Below are 21638 nucleotides of genomic sequence, written 5' to 3'. Positions count from 1 at the left end.
AAGGTAGGTAATTGAATGAATTTAATTCTATTTTTGCTTTGTTTTGTGCTGTGTTGTGCAGTGAGGACTGGAAGACAGAGAAGAGCGGTCTGAATTCAACATTCAAATGATCAGCTGTGAAAAACAACTTATTTTAGACTTCAAGAGGCTATTTTGTGTTCGTTTCAGTCAGACTTTTGATGGAGTTATTGTAAATTCAAGGTTGAACCATTCAGTGCAATTATCTCTCCTTCCATTTAGACTCCTTATTGAGTCACTGTATACGTGGCAGAGAAATTGGCACTTGCCAGGAAAAATAATATACTTGGGAAATTAGGTTTGTCATGCTCAGTTACAGAAACTTAGTTTGTTGTTGTTTTAATCACACTTAAACTGACAATAACCAAGTATTTAGCTTTAACTTATCCTTATGAAGTAAATGTAGTCTGCAAAATGTAATGGCTAAAGAAATAATGGCACAACCAGCGATTAGACTGGTTCCTATAAACCTTGCTTTCACTGTGCTAGTTTGTCTGCCATCGGGCACAAAATCTCCCGGGAAAAGGAGGGCTGACTATCTCCATCAAAGCCTGAATGAATGAATAGACTCACGTTTGTCCTGTGCTGTTGGTAGCTGCTACTTTGAGAAAAACAGAAACGTTTTCTTTCTCTTTGCAACACTGGCACCAACAATATCACTGAAAGTTGTCCATTTCCACTTTAGACACATTCTGGATTTTTAATGAGTGAGAAGAAGATGTAACTTTAAGAATTTTTTATGAGGGATTTTAAATTTTTTATAGAAAACTATATCAGACACAAATTATTATTCAAAAGCGCAAAGAGTATATTTTTCATAGGTTTAAAACATGTCTGGAGGAGGTCTTTAAATACACTAAACTGGCTTCCAGATACTTTCCTGTGATTGTCTAAACTTCTCTGAATGTTTTGCATTACATTACACACAGCACACATCTGCTAGTCTAAGCAGATTAAAAAACAAAACAAGTAGGATGGTAGGAAAGAAAAATACTGAAGTAGAACTGGGTCAGATCATTACTGCAACTCATCTTGTCATGCATACAGGGTTATAAATTATAGCTCAGAGAGAATAATAAGTGGCGCTCGTTCTCTCACCTGGCTGCTCTGTGTTCGATGGAGGGGGCTGCACTACTTTGAGGACAGGGCGAGGGGGATGGGGCTGGTTCGGGGTGGAGCTAGGGTTTCCGGGAGGTGCTATGGTGTAGTGGGCAGTGGCGGGACCAGGGGTGCGCTGGGCAATTTGCAGTGGAGCAGTGTTTCTGACAGGGGTGGTGTTGGCGTGAGGGTGAGGGTGAGGGGAAGGGGAGGCCTGAGGAGCAACACGAGGGGAAGGGGCCACGGCCAGTGTGGGCACAGGCCCACCCTCCTTGCCTGCTGTCTGACGCACTACGATCTTCACGACGCCGGTGCTGCTCACCATGGAGGGGGTCACTGAGGAAATACAAAACATATCAGCTGTGAGAAACAAGACTTCTCATTAAACCGATTTTAGAAGATTAGATTTAAACTGACAAAGGTCATCAGAAGATAATGTCAAAGAAAATGCTTGTCTTGTCCGAACACAGAAAATACTTCGAGGTCTTCAGGCAAAGTAACCTTTTCTTTAACCTGACTCTCAAAACTTAAAGAGGATTTGGCTGATTCAGATATTTGATAAAGCTTTCGGATTTTAAGGAGCATAAAAACATGTATCTTTAAGATAAAAAAGGAGCTTTGTTTTTAATAGTCTATTTAAGAAGTAAGAGAAAGAAGGATTAACAACCTTGCGCGGCGGCATTGTGAGGCAGCCGATTTGCAGGGAGGGCAGTCGAGGTGTTTGCAGGATGTGCGTTTGCTGCGCTCTGGACAGCCACCTGGGCAGGCTGGCTGATGAGGTGGTGCTGCACCCCGCTGGACACCAGGTGCATGACATTACCTGCAGCGTGAGAGTGAGTCAGAAAGGAAAATCAGGGACTTTTTCCCCTCCGATTCTCCAGTAACCACATCATCACACATCAAAACCCGAAAATTTTCAAGAATTTGAATCATTCCTTTTTTCACGAGATTAGGATTAAATAAATACAGTAAATAAAATGTAGCGCTGCATAATTATGGCAAATTATACCTATTGGTTTGTTTAATATTTTGACAAACGTGTTTCAGTTTTAGGACTCACCACTAACTTTATACCCCAGTTCAGCTTGAAAAATGTATAGAGAATTAGTAACTAGTTTATTTGATTTTAAAGTAATGTATTTATGTTTGGCTAATCTCGGTTAATTTTTAATTGTTTTGAAACCTAGAAGTGGTCAAATTTACAAAACAAAGACAACACCATAGAGACAGCAACAGCAGACTTTAGTGCTCTGTGGCTCTTTTAAATTAGACCTTTCCCATCTCCCTTGGTTTCCTATACAAGCCTGTGGATGATTTAAATCGAGTTGATGAGTTTAAATTGAGTTGATGAGTTTAAATTGTTTAATGTTGCTGGACTGTGGATTTCTTTGTGAAGGACTTGGATTTTCCGCAACAGTCTAAAGGGTGTAACTTCGTAAACGTTCAAGGGCCTCATATCAGATCCCATCTCTTCTCATGAAGAGCATCCATGGCTAACATGAGTTTAGGAATGGAGTCCACAAACTTAAACTAACACCCGGTTTCCAGCACAAAACAGAAGTTCCACAGAGCCTCTTTAAATGACAGAAAAACACCACACCCACAGTAAGTACAAGGCTGTCTAACACTAACCTTGAACCGGCCGTGCAGGAGCTGCTGGGACTTGGTGGATCTGAGCTCCAGACAGAGTCAGCTTGTTGCCCTGCAGCTGGAAGGTGACGGGTTTACTGCCCTGACATGAGGACACAGGTCGGCCAGCCAAGGAGGCAAGCTGGGCAATGCTCACTACTTCACCAGCTTAGAAAGGAAATAGAAAGGAGATGATGATTACAAACAATATTACATTCAGTTTACTACAAAGCCAGTCATTCACTTGGATGTTCACTCGACATCAGTGTACACTTACAAGGCAGCCTAGCTTGCATATCTGGACTGAGCAGAACCCTTTGGGGCATGATGTTGCCTGGGTTTGGACTCGGGTGAGCTGGGATGCTGGCTGTGCAGGAAGCGGTGGGAGGCCGAACAGTCAACACTGGCTTTGGAGCGCTGGATCTCACTGCAGTTTGAGCCGTTAGATGCACAGGCTGGCGAGGAGGAGGCGTGGTCGCCACTGAACACACCACTAAAGAAAAGAGAAAATGAGGAGAAATAAGCAAAAAAAAACTTCAGACTTCATGTTCAAGTTTTTTCTTTACAAGTAGATTTTCCCTCTTTCGCTTACCTTGCTGAACTACAGGAGCAGGTGCAGGAGTTGAGGTGACTTCAGTGACTGCGGGAGGTTTGGGGGTCTGAGCTGCAGGCGGCACGGAGCAGGTGGGTTTGTTCATCAGTAGGACCGGACGATTATCACCTTTAGGAGGCGGCTGGAACATCCTAAAACAGAGAAAGACCCATACAAAACATCAAACACAAATTAATTTACTGATTTTACATGCACACTGTATCAAGCATCTGGTTTCACTAATAACTGATGTCTGGCTCTGCCTCCTAATTGAGCTTTTTAATTGAAGCTCCTTATTTATATTAGAAAATGCAAAACCATCTCACTGAAGAACAGGGCTGATAGCCCCTTCGATATGTTCACATATTGTTGCTCAGAGTAAGCAAGAGCCCAAACATACACTGTTTAAAGAGACACTGTGATATATAATTGAAAGGTTGGTTGGTAGAAGATGAAAAAAAAAAATCTAGTTCACCAGTTGCAGGATGTTTATTTACACTGCCTTCGACGCTATTGACAGATTGTCCAATCAGAGGACGAAGCTTAATAACAAATCAACCTTTACAAAAATGATATCCACTGATTTTTATGCATCTCAAGTTCCCTTTATACTGTTCTTTTTAAAGCACTGTACTGCATTGAGAAAACTGAGATTACAGCGTTTAGTGTGTTATTGTAGACCTCTTAAAAATATATAATGACATCATTGTAGTGGAAAAAAAACAAAAATGATCCTAATACAATATTGTTGGCTGGTTATAAAAGTATCAGTAGCTGAACTGTGTACCTGTTGACCTTCATGCGGACTGGTTTGGGTCTCGGAGGGGGTTCAGGGAAGTCCACGATCTCCTGAATTAGTTGGCGGCTGACCTTGTGGCGCGGCAGGAAGACATCTGCCTGGTACCGGGATACACGGCTCTCCAAACCAATAAGGTCAAACATAGAGAGATCGCAGCGCTGAGGACGCAAAAACGCACACATTTTTCTTTCATTTGAAAACTTGGGATTTCTTTTTCTTTCAGTTGTGATGTTCTGACCCAAATAAAGCTTTTTCCAGTTTTCCTTTATTGCTAACCTTCAAAGGAGGGACCTCCAGGGCGTCCTGCACCAGGGAGGCTGTATGGAAAACAATGGACTTCGTGGTGAAGGGAGACTGGATGGGTCGAGGGTCAAACAGGTTGGGATGGTTGCACACTTTGCGGAGCTGCATTAGGATGTTAATCACAGACATGAAGTGACCACTAGCCAGTGTTTCCCGGGTCCTGTGAACCAGAAACAGAAAGATGATGAATGGATAGAACAAGATAGTAATACAGGCTATATAACAGAAATACTTCTCTATAATGCAGTACTGTAAACAGCTGTGTAGTAACTTACGAGGCCTGTGCCATGAAGTCATCGTAGAGGAATCGCTGTCTCTTGGAGAGGCGACAGCGCACCACATGCTCATATTTCTTGGGCATCTGCTTCTCCACGTCGATCTTGATCCTCCTGAGCAGGAACGGCCGCAGCACCTTGTGGAGCCTCTTGACCAGGCCTTCATTGTACTCCTGACTGCCCTCGATCATTCCCGTCAGCGGGTTGGAGAACCATTCTTTAAACTCTCGGTGGGACTGGAAGACGTGGGGCATGAGGAAGTGCATCAGAGACCACAGCTCCATCAGGCTGTTCTGCAGAGGGGTTCCCGTCAGCAACAGGCGCCGGTGGCTAGAATCAGGCGAGAACAGTGTAGACATTTAGGTACAAGATTTTTAATTAGGATTATAGATGATATGTGAGAAGAATTGGAGCACAGATTAAGAGGCAATCTCAGTCAAGCTGCTGCTTAAGACTCATTAAACCTGCACTGATTTATTGCAAACATAATACTGACATATTATCACTTTAAATGATGGAAACATCTGCCTCTCTACACATCCAGTAGAAGCAGAGAACAATAACATTCAGTTGGAGTCCCGTTTGTGACTTTCTGAAGTCCAGTATTCATTTTTGTTCTAATGTTAAGTCTCTACCATCTCTTGAAGGAACTACCTGGATATTTAGCTGCTAAATGCTTCACTATGTTCACCAGCCAGGTTGTTGACACTGTGCAGTGGATTTTTTTTTTTTTTGGAAAGTGGCTGCCTGCTACTGGCCTTATGTAAGCGGTGGGATTGCACCAAAACTATTGATGAGACGGTACAAGATTTTATCGCAGATCACGATAAAAAGCACTCAGGATAAGTTGATGGTGGTGAATTGTCATTATCGGGCTAATCATTAGTATCATCTCATGAGTGACTTGAAATAGCTGTCGACATATATTGATTTCCTAGTGAATTTTTAAAATGTTTACATTGCCACAAGGGGGAGTCTGCATCTTTCTAGTCAGTCTAAAATCTGTGGCTGAAGGGTTAGCTTACCCACTGTATCCCCCACAAAACAAACAGTTTAAATAAAATGAAGTGAATCCAGTATGTTTTAGTGCCATATATGAAGCATATTTTGAGGATTACAGGGATAAGATCGTGAATCACAATTATTATGGCCGGTGTAATAGTAACTGTGGCATTACATGCTCAGATTGTTCCACACCTAAGCAAAAAAGTAGTTATAGGCCGGAAACCAAAACAGTGAGCTAAAAGGCAGATAAAAGAGAGTTTGCTGATAATTCCTTGTGGATTCAACACTGCGATCAATTCAAATATTGATAACGGCAGCTTTAATGTGTAAACAAATCTCCAGAAATTAATCTGACATTATGTACATCCCAAGTATCTCCCCAAGCCTCCATGTTTGTAAACCATATATGTCATAGTAATACAATATCCTCGAGTGGAAAGTTTTACATTTGAAATAAGGGCTTGGCAATATGGCCTTAAAATAGTATTGCAATATTTGTTGTGTAAATATATATTTAGATATTTTGAAATCTCCTCAAAAGCACTTCATTAATGCCAAGACTTTGCAACAAAATCAAATACCTTGACATCAATATTGCAATCTTCATGATGACTTTACTGTAATGCAGCCCGTGATATGACATAAGTGTTGAAAAATCTGAGATGATGTACACCCCTTAAATTAAGATAACGATCTGTTACCAATATATTGTCCAGCCCTAAATGAGATACAGATATTTCCTGGGATTCACAAATTGCACTCTCATCCTCCCTCCACCCTGTATGTCTGAAGATCTATGACTAAAAGCTTGTACGCAATAAAACAGTGTGTGCTTCTCCTCATGTGCAGAAGCTCAGTGTAGCTGAGAGAAATTACCACCAGCTGGATCAGGCAATCAGCCAAGTTAATCTAATTACAACCACTTTGGTAAGAAAAAAAAAAACATTTCAAATTGGAAGTCCAGCCAGTTAAACCTTCACATGCACACTCCGCTGTGGCCTGTGGATACACAGATATGAGGTCTGGTGTATTTTGGGGATGCATTCAAAGTCAAACATGGCTAATACTCAATGACGGCTCGTCTTCTACGGCTGAATGCACACTGACTTTTTGTGACAAGTGACTGCTCACAGATGACACAGGGAGGCATCCTTGACTGTGCTTGGAAGCACGACAGAGATAGAAGAAATTTCAGTGAGAATTACTAGTTTGTACAGAACAACTTGGTACATAATGTTCGCTTATGACACCTGTTCAGATTTTCAGCCTACAAAAAAAGAACGGAGACATGATCATCCGAGTCTACCGGGTTATTGTGTCATACAGAGAGAAATACATAATGGCAGGACAGTGCTTTGACGCAACTATTCATGTATTTTCTGAGTCCATTTTCCCCCAAAGCACTCTTCTTTAAACCATTTTGGATGATTCCAACCAGTCCGTTATGAAAACATAAGTGAAAGGTGTCCTGCTGAGATCTCTGTCAGTGTGATACAAACTATCTTCTAAAATGTTTCTGATGTCCATTGAACTGACCTTTAGACTTTACATTAAATTAATCTGGCTGATGCTTTTGTCCAAAGCGACAAATAGTTTTCCCCAACAGCAATTTGAGGTTCAGTGCTTTTCCCAAGGACAGGCAGAGATCAATCCACCAATCATAAGATTATCGGCCAATTCGCACTACCACCTGAGGATAGGAGTAAAATTTGAAAAACGTATCTCAACCTTAAACAAATCACGCTGTGCTTGTGCATTTAAAGCAACTTAATATCTGAATCTTTAACTGACAGTATCTTTTAAAACCATGTATATTAAACCTGCTAAGAGACCGTTTGTATTGTAAGAAATTTGTGTGAAAGAATGTGTGGACTTTTGCCACCTCTGCAACCCTCCCATGTAAAGTGAAGGGACAAAGAATATTAAGTACAATCCCAATTTTCTTGGAATCAGGGTTGTATGGATGCTGCAATGGTTTGGGACAGCTCATGCACGTCTTGAGAAGCAAGGGTGTGCTGATGTGCTGAAGCACGTTGGAGCCTTTAGTAACAACCCTTGGACACGAGAGAGTGACTGATAATTCCTGGCTGGCCCAACTGGGTGTGTATGCATAGTGTTCAAAGAGCAGATGTGCACAAGTTTGTAGATCCACAAATGTTCCAGCGGTAACAATAGTGTTCAATTGTGGTACTCCTTAATTTTGGAGATCAGGGATACCGCATTAATGACTCATCTAAACCCAAAGAATGTGTAGATGAGAATACCAAACACCCAGCTCTACTGACCTGTTGAAGTTCAGCAGGCTTTGCCAGCGCTGGGACTTGAAGTTCTTGATGTTTTGTGCCTCATCGAGGATCAGGTACCGCCAAGACTTGCGTCGGAAGGCCTGATGATCCTGCAGCACCAACTTGTATGAAGTGATGCACACGTGGAAAGCATTAGGCTTCGTCCAGCCCTGAGGGAAAAAAAACAACAGGCGATCAATATGGTTCAAATTTGTGATTTTAGGAAAACCAGCTGTACCACAACCATCACGGAAAGCAAAGTGGAAAGAAAGGGTTGCAACAAGGTCATCATTAGTTACTTAGGGAACATAAGGAAGGCAAACGACAACTGCTCATCAGAAATGCTGCCAATCATAGGAAACACTTCAAAAGCTGGGAACATACAAGTGAATAAAAAACACACCTGTGCCAAGTATAAGCGCTGCAACTATTAATCGAATAGTTAGTATTAATTTAATCACCAACTATTTTGCTAATCAAGTAATTGGTTTGAGTAATTTAAGAATAATTTGCTATAAATTAATCAGATAATACAACAGACTTTGTGACCATTTTGCATCAGATTTCCCTATTAAAAACTTCAGCGATTGTGTTTTATATTGTATGAACATAGAGGGAGGCACATCCATTCATATGGTTAGAAATTGCTGTGATTGTGTCTAGGGTAACGATGGATTGATTAATTCTTAAGAGAAAAAAATAAAAACTCTCCGATTCCAGTTTGTTAAATGTGAGTATTTTCTGGTTTCTTTCCTCCTCTGTGACAGTAAACTTAATATCTTTGGGTTGTGGACAAAACAAGACATTTGAGGATGTCATCTTGGGGTTTGGGAAACACTGATTGACTTTTTCACCATTTTCTGAAATTTTACAGACCAAGCAGCTAATCAATTAATCAAGAAACTTATCAACAGATGATTAATCAACAATAAAATTAATCGTTTGGTTCGGCCCTACTAAATGTAATGAGGTTTTACCTGTCTCTTTAGCTTTCTCTCCTTTTGGCTTCCAAAGTAAGTGAGGATTTTAAAGCCAGGACACCAGCGTTTTAGCTCCATCTCCCAGTTCAACATCACACTGGTTGGGACGATGATAAGGTGAGGGCCCCAGTTACCTGGACAGGTCAAAAGACAAAATATCAGCAATTAAACATGAAAGACTTTGGGTTCACTATATACAAATAAACGTAGCACTCCAAAAAGACGATCCAAATAAACTAAACGTGTATGTAGAAGTAGTACTAAAAGCATCCGGACCAGGTTTGTTACCTTTCTCACAGGCAAGGTGAGCGAGCAGAGCGATGGTCTGGATGGTTTTTCCCAGACCCATCTCATCAGCCAGAATGCCATTAAGCTTTTTCTCGTACATGGTGACCAGCCAGTCGAGGCCAATGTGCTGGTATTCTCGTAATGTGCCGTGAAGCAGGAACGGGATGGGGGTCTTGACCTTTGATTGGGGAAAAAAGATGAGAAAGTTATGGTTCAGAACTGCTACGGACTAGAGTTTTGCTCTTTTAAAAACACACAAGAAGTATTTTAGCTATACTTCTTTAACTATTTGAGGTAAAATTCTCCTGTCTGTAAAAAACTTTAAATCAGTTCTCCCCAAATTGATGACATTTTAGGTAAGAACAAAATATTCTTCTAAATATACAAGACTGACCTTTGTTGTAGCCAACGTGTAGCCTTTAGGCTGCAGGCTCTCTGCAGTGGCAGCGATATGGCTGATCTCTTTCTTTGGCCTTGAGCTAGATGAAGGTGGGCTGTTGTCTCCCTCCTTCAGCAAGAGCTCCATCCCCTCATTTCCACAGTCATCATCGCCTTCCTCTTCCTCCTCGCTCCCCTCTTCCTCTTTCTCACTGTCGTCATCTTCTGCACTGTCTCCTGGTGAATCTGAGAAAAGAGAAAGAAATTTAAGAAAAAAAATCATGTAATGAGTCTTTAAAAAGCACAGAAAGGGAAGTATTCCCCTTCTGAAAAGTTGAAGAGTGGGTGAAGATAAACAATTTACATGAGATTATTTTGATTCCCTGTGAGAGCTGCTTAATACCTGAGGAGGAAGTGTTGCTTTCTGCATCGCTCTCATCTTCTTCAGTCTCCTCCTCCTCATCCCCAGACACCTCCGAATCAGAGCTCGCTTTGGAGCCAGATGCAGAAGGAACCTCAAAGTCAGAGGCATACGCTCCTTTGTACTTCTCCAGCAGCTCCTCAACACTCATATCGCCTACAAGGAGAACAGAGATTTGTCAGGGAAGATGTTGACTGCTCCTGTTTTTAAACAGGCCACTGCTTAAAAAAATATTCACATTTGAGGAGCTGAAATCAGAGACTTCGGACATAATGTATTTTATAAAAATGACTCAAAACAACAATTTCAATGTGATGATTATCAAAATAGTTGGCAGTTCACGTAATGCTTAATAATTAATCAATTACTTGACTAATTGTTGCATTTCTTCTTCAAAAAATCTAAAAATACTGACTCTATTAACAGCAGAGCTATATAATGTTTTCAGTGATTCAACCAAAACCAAAACGGTTGGCAAAAGGGCTTTATTCCAGTTTTGGAGGAGGTTCAAATACTGCCTAATTTTACTTTTATTCAAAAGTAAGTCTTTATTAAAGTTTGACAAAAAAAAAGAAAAGAAAAAAATCTATCTAGAACCCAAAGATCTTTAGTGGTACAGTTGATATCTGGTGTTTGTGAAAACAGAAAACAGACTTTTGTTCTGTTAAATGGCTCGACTAAACCCTGAAACATTCTGCAGACTCCAGAGGGATATAAAAAAAAAGGTGACAATTCTGAAAATAAGCTGCTGCTGCTGGGCCAAACAGAGCTAAAGTAGGATTGTGCCTCTCACACATATCTGCTGGTAGCATTAGCATTAGCAAGTCTGATAAGCACCAGCAGAAAAACAGCATTGAACACAGACCAGTTATCAGTGGGCTTGTGTGTTGAATTCACTGCAGAGGAACACATTCTGTTAATGTTCAGAGCTTAACAAGATATTTAGGACCTATGAATCGTAATGTGGCGACACACAGACACAAACACATTTGAGAGGCTTTTGTAGAAAGCTTTTAGCTCAGGTACGACACAGGTACCCACGCAGTAACTCTATCAGAAGGGGCGTAAATGTGTCAAAGCGCCACCAGACTCTCCGTCCACTCCGGCCTCTCATAGCAGGTTAGCGCCGACTACCAGCTCTACATTGCTGTCCTGAGCACTAACTGAGCAGTGGTCCCTCACCCCTCTGTTGCTTTTCTTTTTTAAATATGCCATTTAAGGGTGTGGTAACATTTTTAAGCTCTTTGGCCATCGTTACGTTACTGAAGCTCACGGCAGAAATTTAAAGTTGGATAATGAAAACAATTTCAGTACTAACACAAGGTCAAGCGAGCTCCTGCCTCAAATGCCATTCATTCATAATCAGAGGTAATATCTCCATGTAATAAATATCAGGATTTTCTATTTCATGTTAACATTTTTGTTGACTTTACAAATAATCAGTAATAACAGGCGCTCTTCAAACAAGGGGGAAAAAAACAAACACTTAACGCCCTCAAAGCAGCTACATACAAAGTAACAACAAGAGGCTACTCAACACAGATAATTACACTTTCCATTTTATACACGAATATGAAAAAAAGCACCTACCCTCTCTGGCTAAATCATCCAGTTCCTCTGCATGATTTAAATTTCCTTCAACCTTCTCCTGGGCTGCTATGGTGTCCTCCTCATCCTCAGCTGAAGGTTAAACGGAGAAAACAAATATTACTAATAGACATTTATGGACTTATTTTCTTGATAGTTTGTGATGAAACACTTAATTTCATGTCCTTAAAAACATATATATTTACTCTTTTTCCAGGATATGTACAAGTATTGAACAGATGTATGTTTTTGTTTCACATCTTATTGAGAGCGAGCTTACCGTCCTCTTCATTGGCAGTGAATTCGCCATCTTCCTCTTCCTCCTCCACTGATGAGGAGGTTTCATCAGAGCATTCTTCATCTGAGCCTAACTCCTGTGTAATCCAATGATTCAGTGATTAAATGAGATGCAAAATATTTGGTCTGTATCCAAAACATCTGTACAACATCTGTATCAGGCACTCAGTAATTATTTTAATAATCAAATTTAAAAGTAGCCAGAGGTTTCTCACTGTCTGATCTGTCCAAGTTTAATCCATCTTATTAGTAGAGCTTGTAAAAACACTAACTGAAAGGTGCTATTTGTAATTGTCATTCCCAACTCATCAAACAGTGATGCCCTGGGTTTCCCAACAAAGCGTCATGACGAGTTGGGAATGAGACTTAAATATCAACTTTTCTTCAGCGCTCTTCTACATTCAGACAACATTCCCATTGGGTTTGTTGAGGTACCTGTGGCAGTTTGAGGGTGCTGAGTAATTGGTCCAGAGGCAGGTCGCCCTCCTCCTTCAGCAGTTCAATCTCCCTCCTATGGCTCTCAGCGTCATTGCCCTCCTGCTGCTCCTCCACCTCTATGGTCTCCTCATCATCTTCCTCCTCACAGGGAGGCTCAAAGTCTCTGTCTGCAGAATGGAAATAGAAGAGTCGTGTACTTAAAGACTGGCTTCCTGACTACGAACAAACAGAAAAAGACTTCTCGAATCTCAAATAGATACACAGTGTATCGATTGGGTTAATGAGGTAGCACACAAAGGCTAAACTTATTTTCTTCAAAGCCAAGAAATGCTTCAGTCCCTATGACCTCATTGGGTTAAACACATAATATTTGAGTTTGGGCTCCAGTGACAGAGGTCCTTGATAACTAGCACCTTGTCATTGTACTTTAGTACCACAAAGCGTTGCCACATTATAAAATGAAAGTGAACCTGGACTACGACCCACAGAAATGAACCACTGCCAAGTCGTCTGACTGAGCAGACGCATAAACTACAGTCACCATTCACCTCCATGCTGTCAATAACATGGGCAGCAGACAAGTCTGACAGGTTTGACAAGTCTCAAGTCTGACGGTTGCCAAGCAGCTCAGATGTAATATCATCTTCGTCAAGACAAGATGTCACTGAGCTTAGGTTATCGGGTTTGATTTGCACATAAATGTGAGAACATAGTTGATTCTCTGAAAAGATGTAATAACCTTGACAGGTTTTTGTTTCCATGAAACATTTTACCTCCGTGTTAAATGCTCTAAAGATTCAGTCATTGGTGTGTAGCTATGACAACGTCCCTTTCTGAACCAATGATTCAGCTCGGAGAGTACACGATCACATGGAGACAGTAAGCTCCATTTACAGAAGAAGGTGCCAGTTTTATTAAAAGAAAAAAAGATAAACTCACCCTCCTCATCAACAGGAGGTGGAGGAGTTTTTTGGGGAGTCACAGGGACGGTTTCAGCAGGTCTGGTGGGTGCAAGTGACTTGCTGAGAAGGTCTGAGTATTTCTCTGTCTGACCAACAATAAAATCCAACTGAAGGTCCAACGCCTTTTTCCTCTTTTCCTCCAGCCTAGACTGCTGCTTGTACTGCACCACCTGTATGGACAAAAGATAAGACACCACCACTTTTAACACTTCAGACTGGCTGAATTTTAACAGAGGCTACAACAAAACCTAAACAGTTTACTTTATACGTCATAACCGTTAATAGTTCCACTTCCACGTCAGTATTTATTGTCTAAAAAGTAAAGTGCATTTTATTTCTACCACAAAAACAAACAGGCCAGGATCCTTTGAAATTCCACAGCTGAACACAGAAGCAGAATGTTTTGTTTGTTTGGTTTCTGTGAATCGTCTGTACCTTCTCAACACTGGTCCAGAAAGCCCGGACTTCCTTTGCGATAGAAGAGGCAACTCTTCTGATTTTAGCGTGCTCGTCTCTCTTGGCTTTTTCTTCTTTCTGTCTCAGCTCCTCGTGGTGTCGCATCACCATTCGTACCACCTAATAACACATCAGCAGAACCCAGCTAGAACATATGCAGCATACATCATGAGAATAGAAATACCTCATCTTTCAAACAAGCTAGAATAACAGTGAGGTTAACACAAAAACACTCTTGATAATAAAACGTATCTACCTTTCTAGCCACTCCTCTCTTCCACCGCCTCTCCTGTGCGAAGTCTGCAGAGAGCCACTGCATCTCCTCACACAAGTAGTCCCAGTGAACTTTTGGTCGTGGCGGTTCTGTCAGGCGGGTGAGACGCTTCATTGACCAGAAGCCCTCTCGCTTCAGTGACTGGGTCCGATGCTCGATGTCTGCTTCCTACAGGACACAATGATCAAACCACTCAGTAAATCCTGCCAGAAAATTACATCACTTTACTGTAAAACCAGGAAAAGACAACATACTGTAGATTGCGGTGTAACGACATCCAAACTGTAAGACGATAAAGTCTTGTATCCCGATAACTATATAATATCAATATCTTGCCCAGCCCTAGTACAAATATACCAAGGCAAATAGCTTGTATGTGAAAACCTCTTAGGCACTAAAGCCGATTCTGATTCTGATATTGACAGGCAGGTTGAAAGGCAAAACTTAACCGTGGGGGCAAACTGCTTCACACAGATGGCATACCGAACACGCTAGAGTTCTCTTGTAAGTTTGTCTTCAAATAAGGAGAGCATTTGGGTACATTTTGGATTAAATCACTTAATAATTGACTTTGAAAGGCGACAGAGAAGTATTCTGGGAATACTTTGTACTGTTATCACCCAGAGAATAACGTTAGCAGAGTGGAGCACCAAACTCCAACACTAACAAGCCGGCTGAAAAACTCACACTGCAACACGGTACAGAACTTGCCAACTCTGGTCTGTTGAAGCAAAAAAATTCATTTCAGAAGTCTGTGCAGCCTTTTAGATAATGCTGCAGCAGAGAAGCTGTTCCCACTACTCGAGATATAACGTTAATAAAAATACACAAGAGCGCTTTGTGCTGTGTTTTTACAGAACGCATTTAACGATAGTCAGTAAGTTACACTTTCATTTCATCTTTTTCCTAAAGAAAACTAAGCTTAACTGGCTGCTGTGTTACATGTTGGACAGAAGATAAAGACATGCAAGTAATTTGGCACTGAGTGAACTGGAGTAAGAGCCTTAAAGAATAGCCCCCCTTCCCATTTATTGTACCAAGAATAGTTCTTGAATTTAAAAAAAAGACAAATCAAATCATAAGATTCCCAAGGATCCCCACCCCTTCTGTAAGACAACATCAGAGTCAAAGATTTTCAGGGGTTAAAAAGGTCCAAGGTGTAGGGCTGGGTGTTGTTATGTTTGGGATGTTTTTAAACAATACCCAGCCCTATACACCCTGTTAATGGTACCAATATCTTGACTTCAGTACAGATCCTGAACAATACCTCTTTTCAAAACCCTATTTTAAGAAGTACGTTTTAACAAAAGATTACATCACGGTAAAGTTATTTTATTTCATTTTCAGCTATTTTTACAGACGGAAAGCAATTTCATGATATAAAAAAAATCTAAACAAATTTACCACAGTGCGGTGAGCCCCATCTCTGGGCCAATTAACAGCAGTGTTAGATCTTGGCACAACTAGCATGCTTGATGCTTATTGGCCAGTGACGTGACGAGATTACCTCTCAAGGTATGAAAATCAAAATGCAAAATAATATTCATAAACATGTTTTCAGTCGTGTATAATGAAACTGGGAATCACTGTGTTTCTGTTACTTTAGAATGAGCCTTTTATATCTACAGAGGAAGCAGGTCTTCCTCCACAGAGGCCAGAACGTACAAACCATGCCCCGTCTCTAAAGGCGGCCATTCACGTTTTTAGTGGCCACCATAGGTAAGGGTGAGGCGAGGGCTATTGTAATGGTTGCAATCTGAAACCTCACGAATAGATGCCACTAAATCCGACACATTGGTCGCACTCACACTAGGCAATCAGTACCAAAAATAAGAATTTTCACTCTGCTCAAGGGCCAGGGCCATGAAAGTGTACGGTGAGTGTACCTTGAGCACAGTAAAAATTATGGACATGAAGTATATTCATGCGTATCACACCGCATAATCATAATCACCGCATAATCAAGAAATCGATTGCGACCATGCTACGACTCGATGACATATGTACAAGAGGTAACCGTGCTCAAGCCCAGTTGCAGCCGGAGCAATGTGAGTGCATGCTAGCGGGGGACTGTAAAGGAGGGACAATTGTGCTCCGGCACAGTACAGAGCAACTGGGCCAAGTGTGTTGTGCCCTTAAATTAGGGAGGAACCTTCAAAACTGCAGGTTGGGAGTTGAGGGTCTCCCCATCATTTTTTGCATTCTTCTTTCCTGCTATCACACGCTGACTCTTGAATTATTCAAAAACAGACACAAAGTAAAGATTAAGTGATATTTGATGTTAACATTAAAGTCACATCTTACCCTAATGAGGATTAGATTTGAGGGGAGCTACTATCACATTCAAGTGTCTTGTCATTATACTAACTCTCTGCTCTGCTCCAGAAAATTTGCAAACCATGAATTTTTTCAGGTTCAAAGTAATTTGTTGGGACGATTAAAATTCTGGACTCCTAGAGTGGCAAATTCTAGGCATCAGGCACGAGGCAAACAGTCTCTGAACAGACATTTTTGAAGAATGTAGTGAAAGGCAGAAAGGCACAGAGGGAGCTTGACATGTGTCATATACACACAGTTCAGCTTTCAACTGCCAGTCACACACTGGAAGCCTTTTGTGGCCCCTCAAACCACCTGTGGAATATTAAAAATGTCTTATTGTGACTTTCTGAATCGCAAAACATAGTTTGTCTAAGCTCAAGCAGCTATCTTGCTTTTTCTTTACTGCCTAAGTAAAAAAAGGATATACAATGTTTTATATACTGTATGGTTAAGCTCACTCACATGTTTTGCCAGCTCTGCCATGTCTGTGTGACGCTCTCCACGGGAACGCTGAGGGGTCGACTGATCAGGTGGGGAAGAGGAGGAACTATAGCCACAGACAGACGTAGGAGAAACAAACTTCCCATGAGGACCCCGGAGAGGTGAGGACCTCTCCCGCCGTGGAGTGGACCAATCACTGCTGGGTGAGGGCCCAGGGTAGGACGAGGTGGAGGGTGAGACAGGAGATGAATTCGAGGTGACCCTGTCTGCTATCCACTGGCGTACCTAAAGGCCAAGGGAAAAGATGTAGAAATTATTTAAAAATTAACTTAACGAGGTGAAAGTAGTAAGATTCGGTAAGATTAAAGCCACATGCATAAATTAGAGCAAGCATTTTTATTAGAAGCAAATCCAGACATGCTCCAGACTTTTAAACTGACCATCAGCTTTCATCTCATGCAGAATTATAATCATGAAATAGCCCAAGTCAGAGGAATGCCTTCTTAAGTCAAAATGCTCCCAATAGTGACAGTGCCACGCTAGTAAGTGCTTGTGAATAAACTGTTGAAAAGGAACCTGTCTGCGTGTCTGACAACCAGCACTTACCTTCAGGAAAAGTGCCTTTCTGTCTGTCCTGCTCTGTCCATGCTGGAAAACACACATGGCTTAGCATGCGGCCAACTTAAAATAAATAAATCACTAAATAATAACACTGTTCACATGAGTGACATCAACATGGATTACATGCAGGAGGATGGGTAAACTTATGCCATATTTAGATCGAGTAAACATGCCAGCATAACTGAGATGAATCATAGTAGCATAATGACAGTAATGGTGGAAATATCAGAGGTCAACCGACATGGTTTTTCAGGGCCGACACTGATTATTAGTAATCCAGGAGACAGATAACTGGAACCGATATACATATAGACGCAAATAACCAGTGATGGAATGTAACCAATTTACAATTATGTACAATTTAGAGGTGCTTCAAGTGTTTCCATTTTCTGCTACTTAATACTTTCACTCCACTTCATTTATTTGATAACTTGAGCAAGAAAATTCAGATTATTCAGTGCGGATCGGCTATTACTTGTGACATGAGACAGTGCTGTGGACACAGAGTCATGATCACTAACAGAGAAAGTATATTGCATCAGATGCCAAGTACTGCATTTTTAAATTGTATTTACTTTATCAGCAGCAGACACACAAAACACAGATACCAATAATCATAAAAACGCTGAGTATCCGCCCTGATAATTGCCAGATTATATGTTTAAAAGAGCAGTTTTGTCTGAAACGGCCAACAAGATGCCCAAAAGAAATTTTACATTTATCAACAGGCATTCAAGGACAGAGCCGTAAGTATGCTTCAGTGTGTCATATTGTTTAGTCTTCCTTCTGATGACGCGCAGAAACTCATTTCAAATCGCATCAACCATTCTCCTGCCAAAACTGTCTACCCTTCTCGGCCACTTTTGGAAATTTTGATAAAAGAATAAACGGATATCTTAATGAAAATACCTTGTGTTGTGAGCTGGAGGTGGTCATTTCGCCCTCTGTTTTGTCTCCGTCAGGATCCTCATCGCTGCCTTCCTCTGGACTGCTAACCTGTCCTGAAGTGGCCTCCTGAGCCTCCGTGTCTCCTGTCGGGTCGTCCTGCTCCATGTCCTCACTCTCCTCCTCCGCATAGAGGGAGTCAGGTTGGCTGACGGGGTCGTTAGGACTGGTAGATTCCCTTTCCACTGATGTTGCAAGCATGTAAAGGGTGTTAGGCGTAGTAGGTGGGGTGACGACGTCGTGGGACGCAGGATCTGCTTTATCTACTTCACTAACGGTTAAGGCCTCTTTGTCAGATTTGCTGGCTGAAGTTGTGGAGGTGAAAGATGCACTCTGGTCAAGTTGAATTGAGATGTTACCACTCATCGCAGGCGGCTGAACCTTGACAGGCGGAGCTGCTGTCACGGAAGTTTTATTGACAGAGTACTGCGTCTGATCTTTCTGGCTGCCACGAGCCACAGGCGCACATAAAGAGTCTGCTGCTGAGACAGTTTGGGGAAGGCACTCCTCAGACACTGTGCCAGACCAAGAGCTGTGGGCATTGGCCAGCTTGGCGGCCGCATTCTGTTGCTTGGACACCTGCGCCAAAAGGGAGGGTGGGTGTTTCAGGAGAGGAGTTTCTCCTGGTCTGAGAAGGAGCAGCTTTGGATTTATAATACTAGAGGGGTGAGTGGTGCAGAAAGCCCCTAGTTTGGTTTGTGTGGGCACGGCAACATTCTGAATACTTTGTGATGGAGTCTCTGTCAAAGCTGGCTTTGTGGTGCTTACAAGAGTGACTCCTGGGGTCTGATTTTCTACACGAGAAACGTGTACTGAAACAGCTACAGATGATTCCATCCCTACGTCCTCACTGGTAACCACTGGGGATATGAGCGATAACGCACCAGCTGTTGCTTCTGCTTCCTGTTTTGGGGGAGCTGTTATAACTACAGTGGTATTACTCACCTCTGTTTGGTTTTGGACCGCTGCGTCGACCTGTGAGCAAGGTGTCACAATTTGTAGACTTGTGTCTGTCTGCTGAACAGTGAATGAGTCAGATGTGACTGCAGCTACTTCAACTAAACAAACCTCACTTGAGTTCGCCACTTCAACAGCTTGGTTAGCATCTAAAACCAAATGTTGCCCGACCGCAGCTACTCTTGTGTTTTGTATGGACAAATTATGGGAATTACTGTTAGAGCAAGCCTGATGTACATCAAGTGATGAAGGCAAGGTCTGCTGGGAAATAATGACAGTGTCACCTTCATTAATTGTGTGAATAGACGTTTCAAGATGCGATTCTAGGTCCTCTTTGACAGTGAACTCTTCAGAGTTTTCTAGTAACGCGTTGAACAAGTTTACCTCGTATCCTGGAGAGTGAGGCATCTGTGCACTACTGCTGGCACACACCGTTTCCTCAGCAACCTCCTCAACCAGGCTGCAGAACTCATACACTTCCACAGGTTGTGAGTGTAACTCAATATCCGCCTGAACACTTTCTTCATACAGCTTTGGTTCCCCAGTAGAGAGTTCAGAACTCAATTCGTTAACAATGGCAGCTTCACAGACGCTGCCGTCTTCTCGTTGTAGGAGGTAACTCTGATTCAGGTGCATGTTGGACCAGTCTCCACTGATATGAGCCTCCTCTCTGACAACCACAATCTCCTGAGTACTGGCTGAATGCACAAGCTCAGCAGTCAGGGGTGTCTCTGATGTGAGGACTTGGTCAGAGGGATGAGAGGTTTCTGCTTCAACAACCTGTTCCGCCTGCAGTGAGACAACTAGGCCTGCATCAAACAGAGGGGGTGCTGCAGAAAGTTTTGAGGAACTCTCCTGTGTGGAAGAGCACTCTGACCGCACCGTGATGTCAGATGACGAAGTGGCCGTGTCAGTTTGTTCTTCCCTCGCGCTACTCTCCACCTGCTCTCCTTCAAGGGGATTGCAGCTCCTCTGAATGTTGCCGTCTTCTCTGCCAGCTGCGCTGCAGGACCCCGAGGCTCCTGTTCCAGGAGATGAGTATAATCCAGGAAGCGATTCGCCTGCCTTTGGGGTCTCAAGTATTTCAGCTGAAGGAGGTTGTGTTTCTTTGTGACGAGTGTCAACAAGCTCTTTAACATGCTCAGACATCTCAACTGATTCCAGAGAATTCGCATTTTGTAATTCTCTGGCATCATTTGAGAACTCTTTGATGATATTATGTTGTGTATTTGACATGTCAGTTTGTTTAATCTCGCTGTTGTCAGATGACGGTAAAAGGTGCAGAGACGATTTTGAGTCCTGGTGACCACCTGTCTGTTCTGCAGCACCTGGCCGAGGTATATGGCCTTGATTTGTGTGGACAAGTGGGTCCCTGTCAGGCTGCTCCATAGCCCCATGCTTTGTGGAATCTTGGGTTTTGAAACCAACACTTGATTGTGGGACAGATGGAGATGAGGCTGTGAAACAGATTTGAGATTGGGGGAGAATATTTCCGCCTGTGTGCTCTTTTCCACCAAGTTCCACGTGTGTTCCAGTCTCTGGTTTATATTCCAATGTGACGGACTGTTTCTCTGTCGTCCCTGTAATAACCACAAGTCCAGCACCTTCTCTAAGTGGCTGAATCTGGTTTGTCTGACTATTTGAGTGGCTTTTCTTTTTATCAGTTTGTGACCCGTATTGCAACTCTTGCACTGTGCTCTCAATCTGTGTATCTGGGGTGAGAGGAGGACATAGGGGGGCTGGAAGCCTTTGCATCTCAGCAGAGGAACTACAGTCCTCGTTGAGGGATGTTGGCAAGGATCTCGAAACTCCGACAACACTCTCCTCAGCGGGGACTTCTTGTGAGATGTTGTCCTTGGAGTCGCTGCTGATGGGGAGAGTCTCAGGCAAGTTGGTTGGAGGGGCGTTCTCCATGCCTGGGACTGCTGAGTCGTTGCTCTCCGGCAATGGCACAGTGGACGGATTGGTGAACGGAGGGACTGGGCGGGGGGCAGCTGCGACCGGCTGCGGGGCATGCTGAGGTGACTCCCCAGCCACATTCTGTGCAGCCTGGGGGTTGCCACCCAGCACATCCACAGCCGGAGGGGCACGCTGCCGCACCGCCTCCTCCCCAGAGTTTCCTTCCTCTGTGCTGCCCCGGCTACACACTGCACCTGTGGGTGATACAGGTTGTTTAAAAAAGCGTCTGGACAGAGTGGGTAATTTATTGAGAGGCTAAAAATGAACAGAACACTAAAAAAACTCAGCACAAATCTTTTGGAGATAAATGT

General features: G+C 42.5%; 1 protein-coding gene across 3 annotated transcripts in view; it reads right to left on the bottom strand.

Annotated features, from left to right (window-relative positions):
- Positions 1-21638, bottom strand: part of srcap (Snf2-related CREBBP activator protein) — a 37456-nt gene that overhangs the window by 13709 nt on the left and 2109 nt on the right. For 2 of the 3 annotated variants that reach the window (XM_084342697.1, XM_084342698.1), the window contains exons 3-24: positions 18376-21521; positions 17452-17493; positions 16867-17130; positions 14068-14253; positions 13791-13931; positions 13333-13525; positions 12391-12560; positions 11939-12032; positions 11662-11751; positions 10054-10227; positions 9667-9896; positions 9273-9450; positions 8982-9118; positions 8005-8174; positions 4715-5044; positions 4413-4599; positions 4125-4294; positions 3338-3489; positions 3023-3238; positions 2749-2913; positions 1784-1936; positions 1117-1452 (exon numbers count right to left, since the gene is read on the bottom strand). In XM_084342697.1, coding sequence (XP_084198823.1) covers positions 1117-1452; positions 1784-1936; positions 2749-2913; positions 3023-3238; positions 3338-3489; positions 4125-4294; positions 4413-4599; positions 4715-5044; positions 8005-8174; positions 8982-9118; positions 9273-9450; positions 9667-9896; positions 10054-10227; positions 11662-11751; positions 11939-12032; positions 12391-12560; positions 13333-13525; positions 13791-13931; positions 14068-14253; positions 16867-17130; positions 17452-17493; positions 18376-21282 — 6685 coding nt within the window. In that variant the 5' untranslated portion in view covers positions 21283-21521. The remainder of the gene's footprint in view (positions 1-1116; positions 1453-1783; positions 1937-2748; positions 2914-3022; positions 3239-3337; positions 3490-4124; positions 4295-4412; positions 4600-4714; positions 5045-8004; positions 8175-8981; positions 9119-9272; positions 9451-9666; positions 9897-10053; positions 10228-11661; positions 11752-11938; positions 12033-12390; positions 12561-13332; positions 13526-13790; positions 13932-14067; positions 14254-16866; positions 17131-17451; positions 17494-18375; positions 21522-21638) is intronic. The other variant, XM_084342699.1, reaches the window with a different exon arrangement.

Source organism: Pagrus pagrus (genome assembly GCF_965226575.1).
Source record: "Pagrus pagrus genome assembly, chromosome: 21".
NCBI classification, from domain to species: domain Eukaryota; kingdom Metazoa; phylum Chordata; class Actinopteri; order Spariformes; family Sparidae; genus Pagrus; species Pagrus pagrus.
Note: the sequence above shows the minus strand (reverse complement) of the source record. Positions and strands in the feature narration are given on the sequence as shown.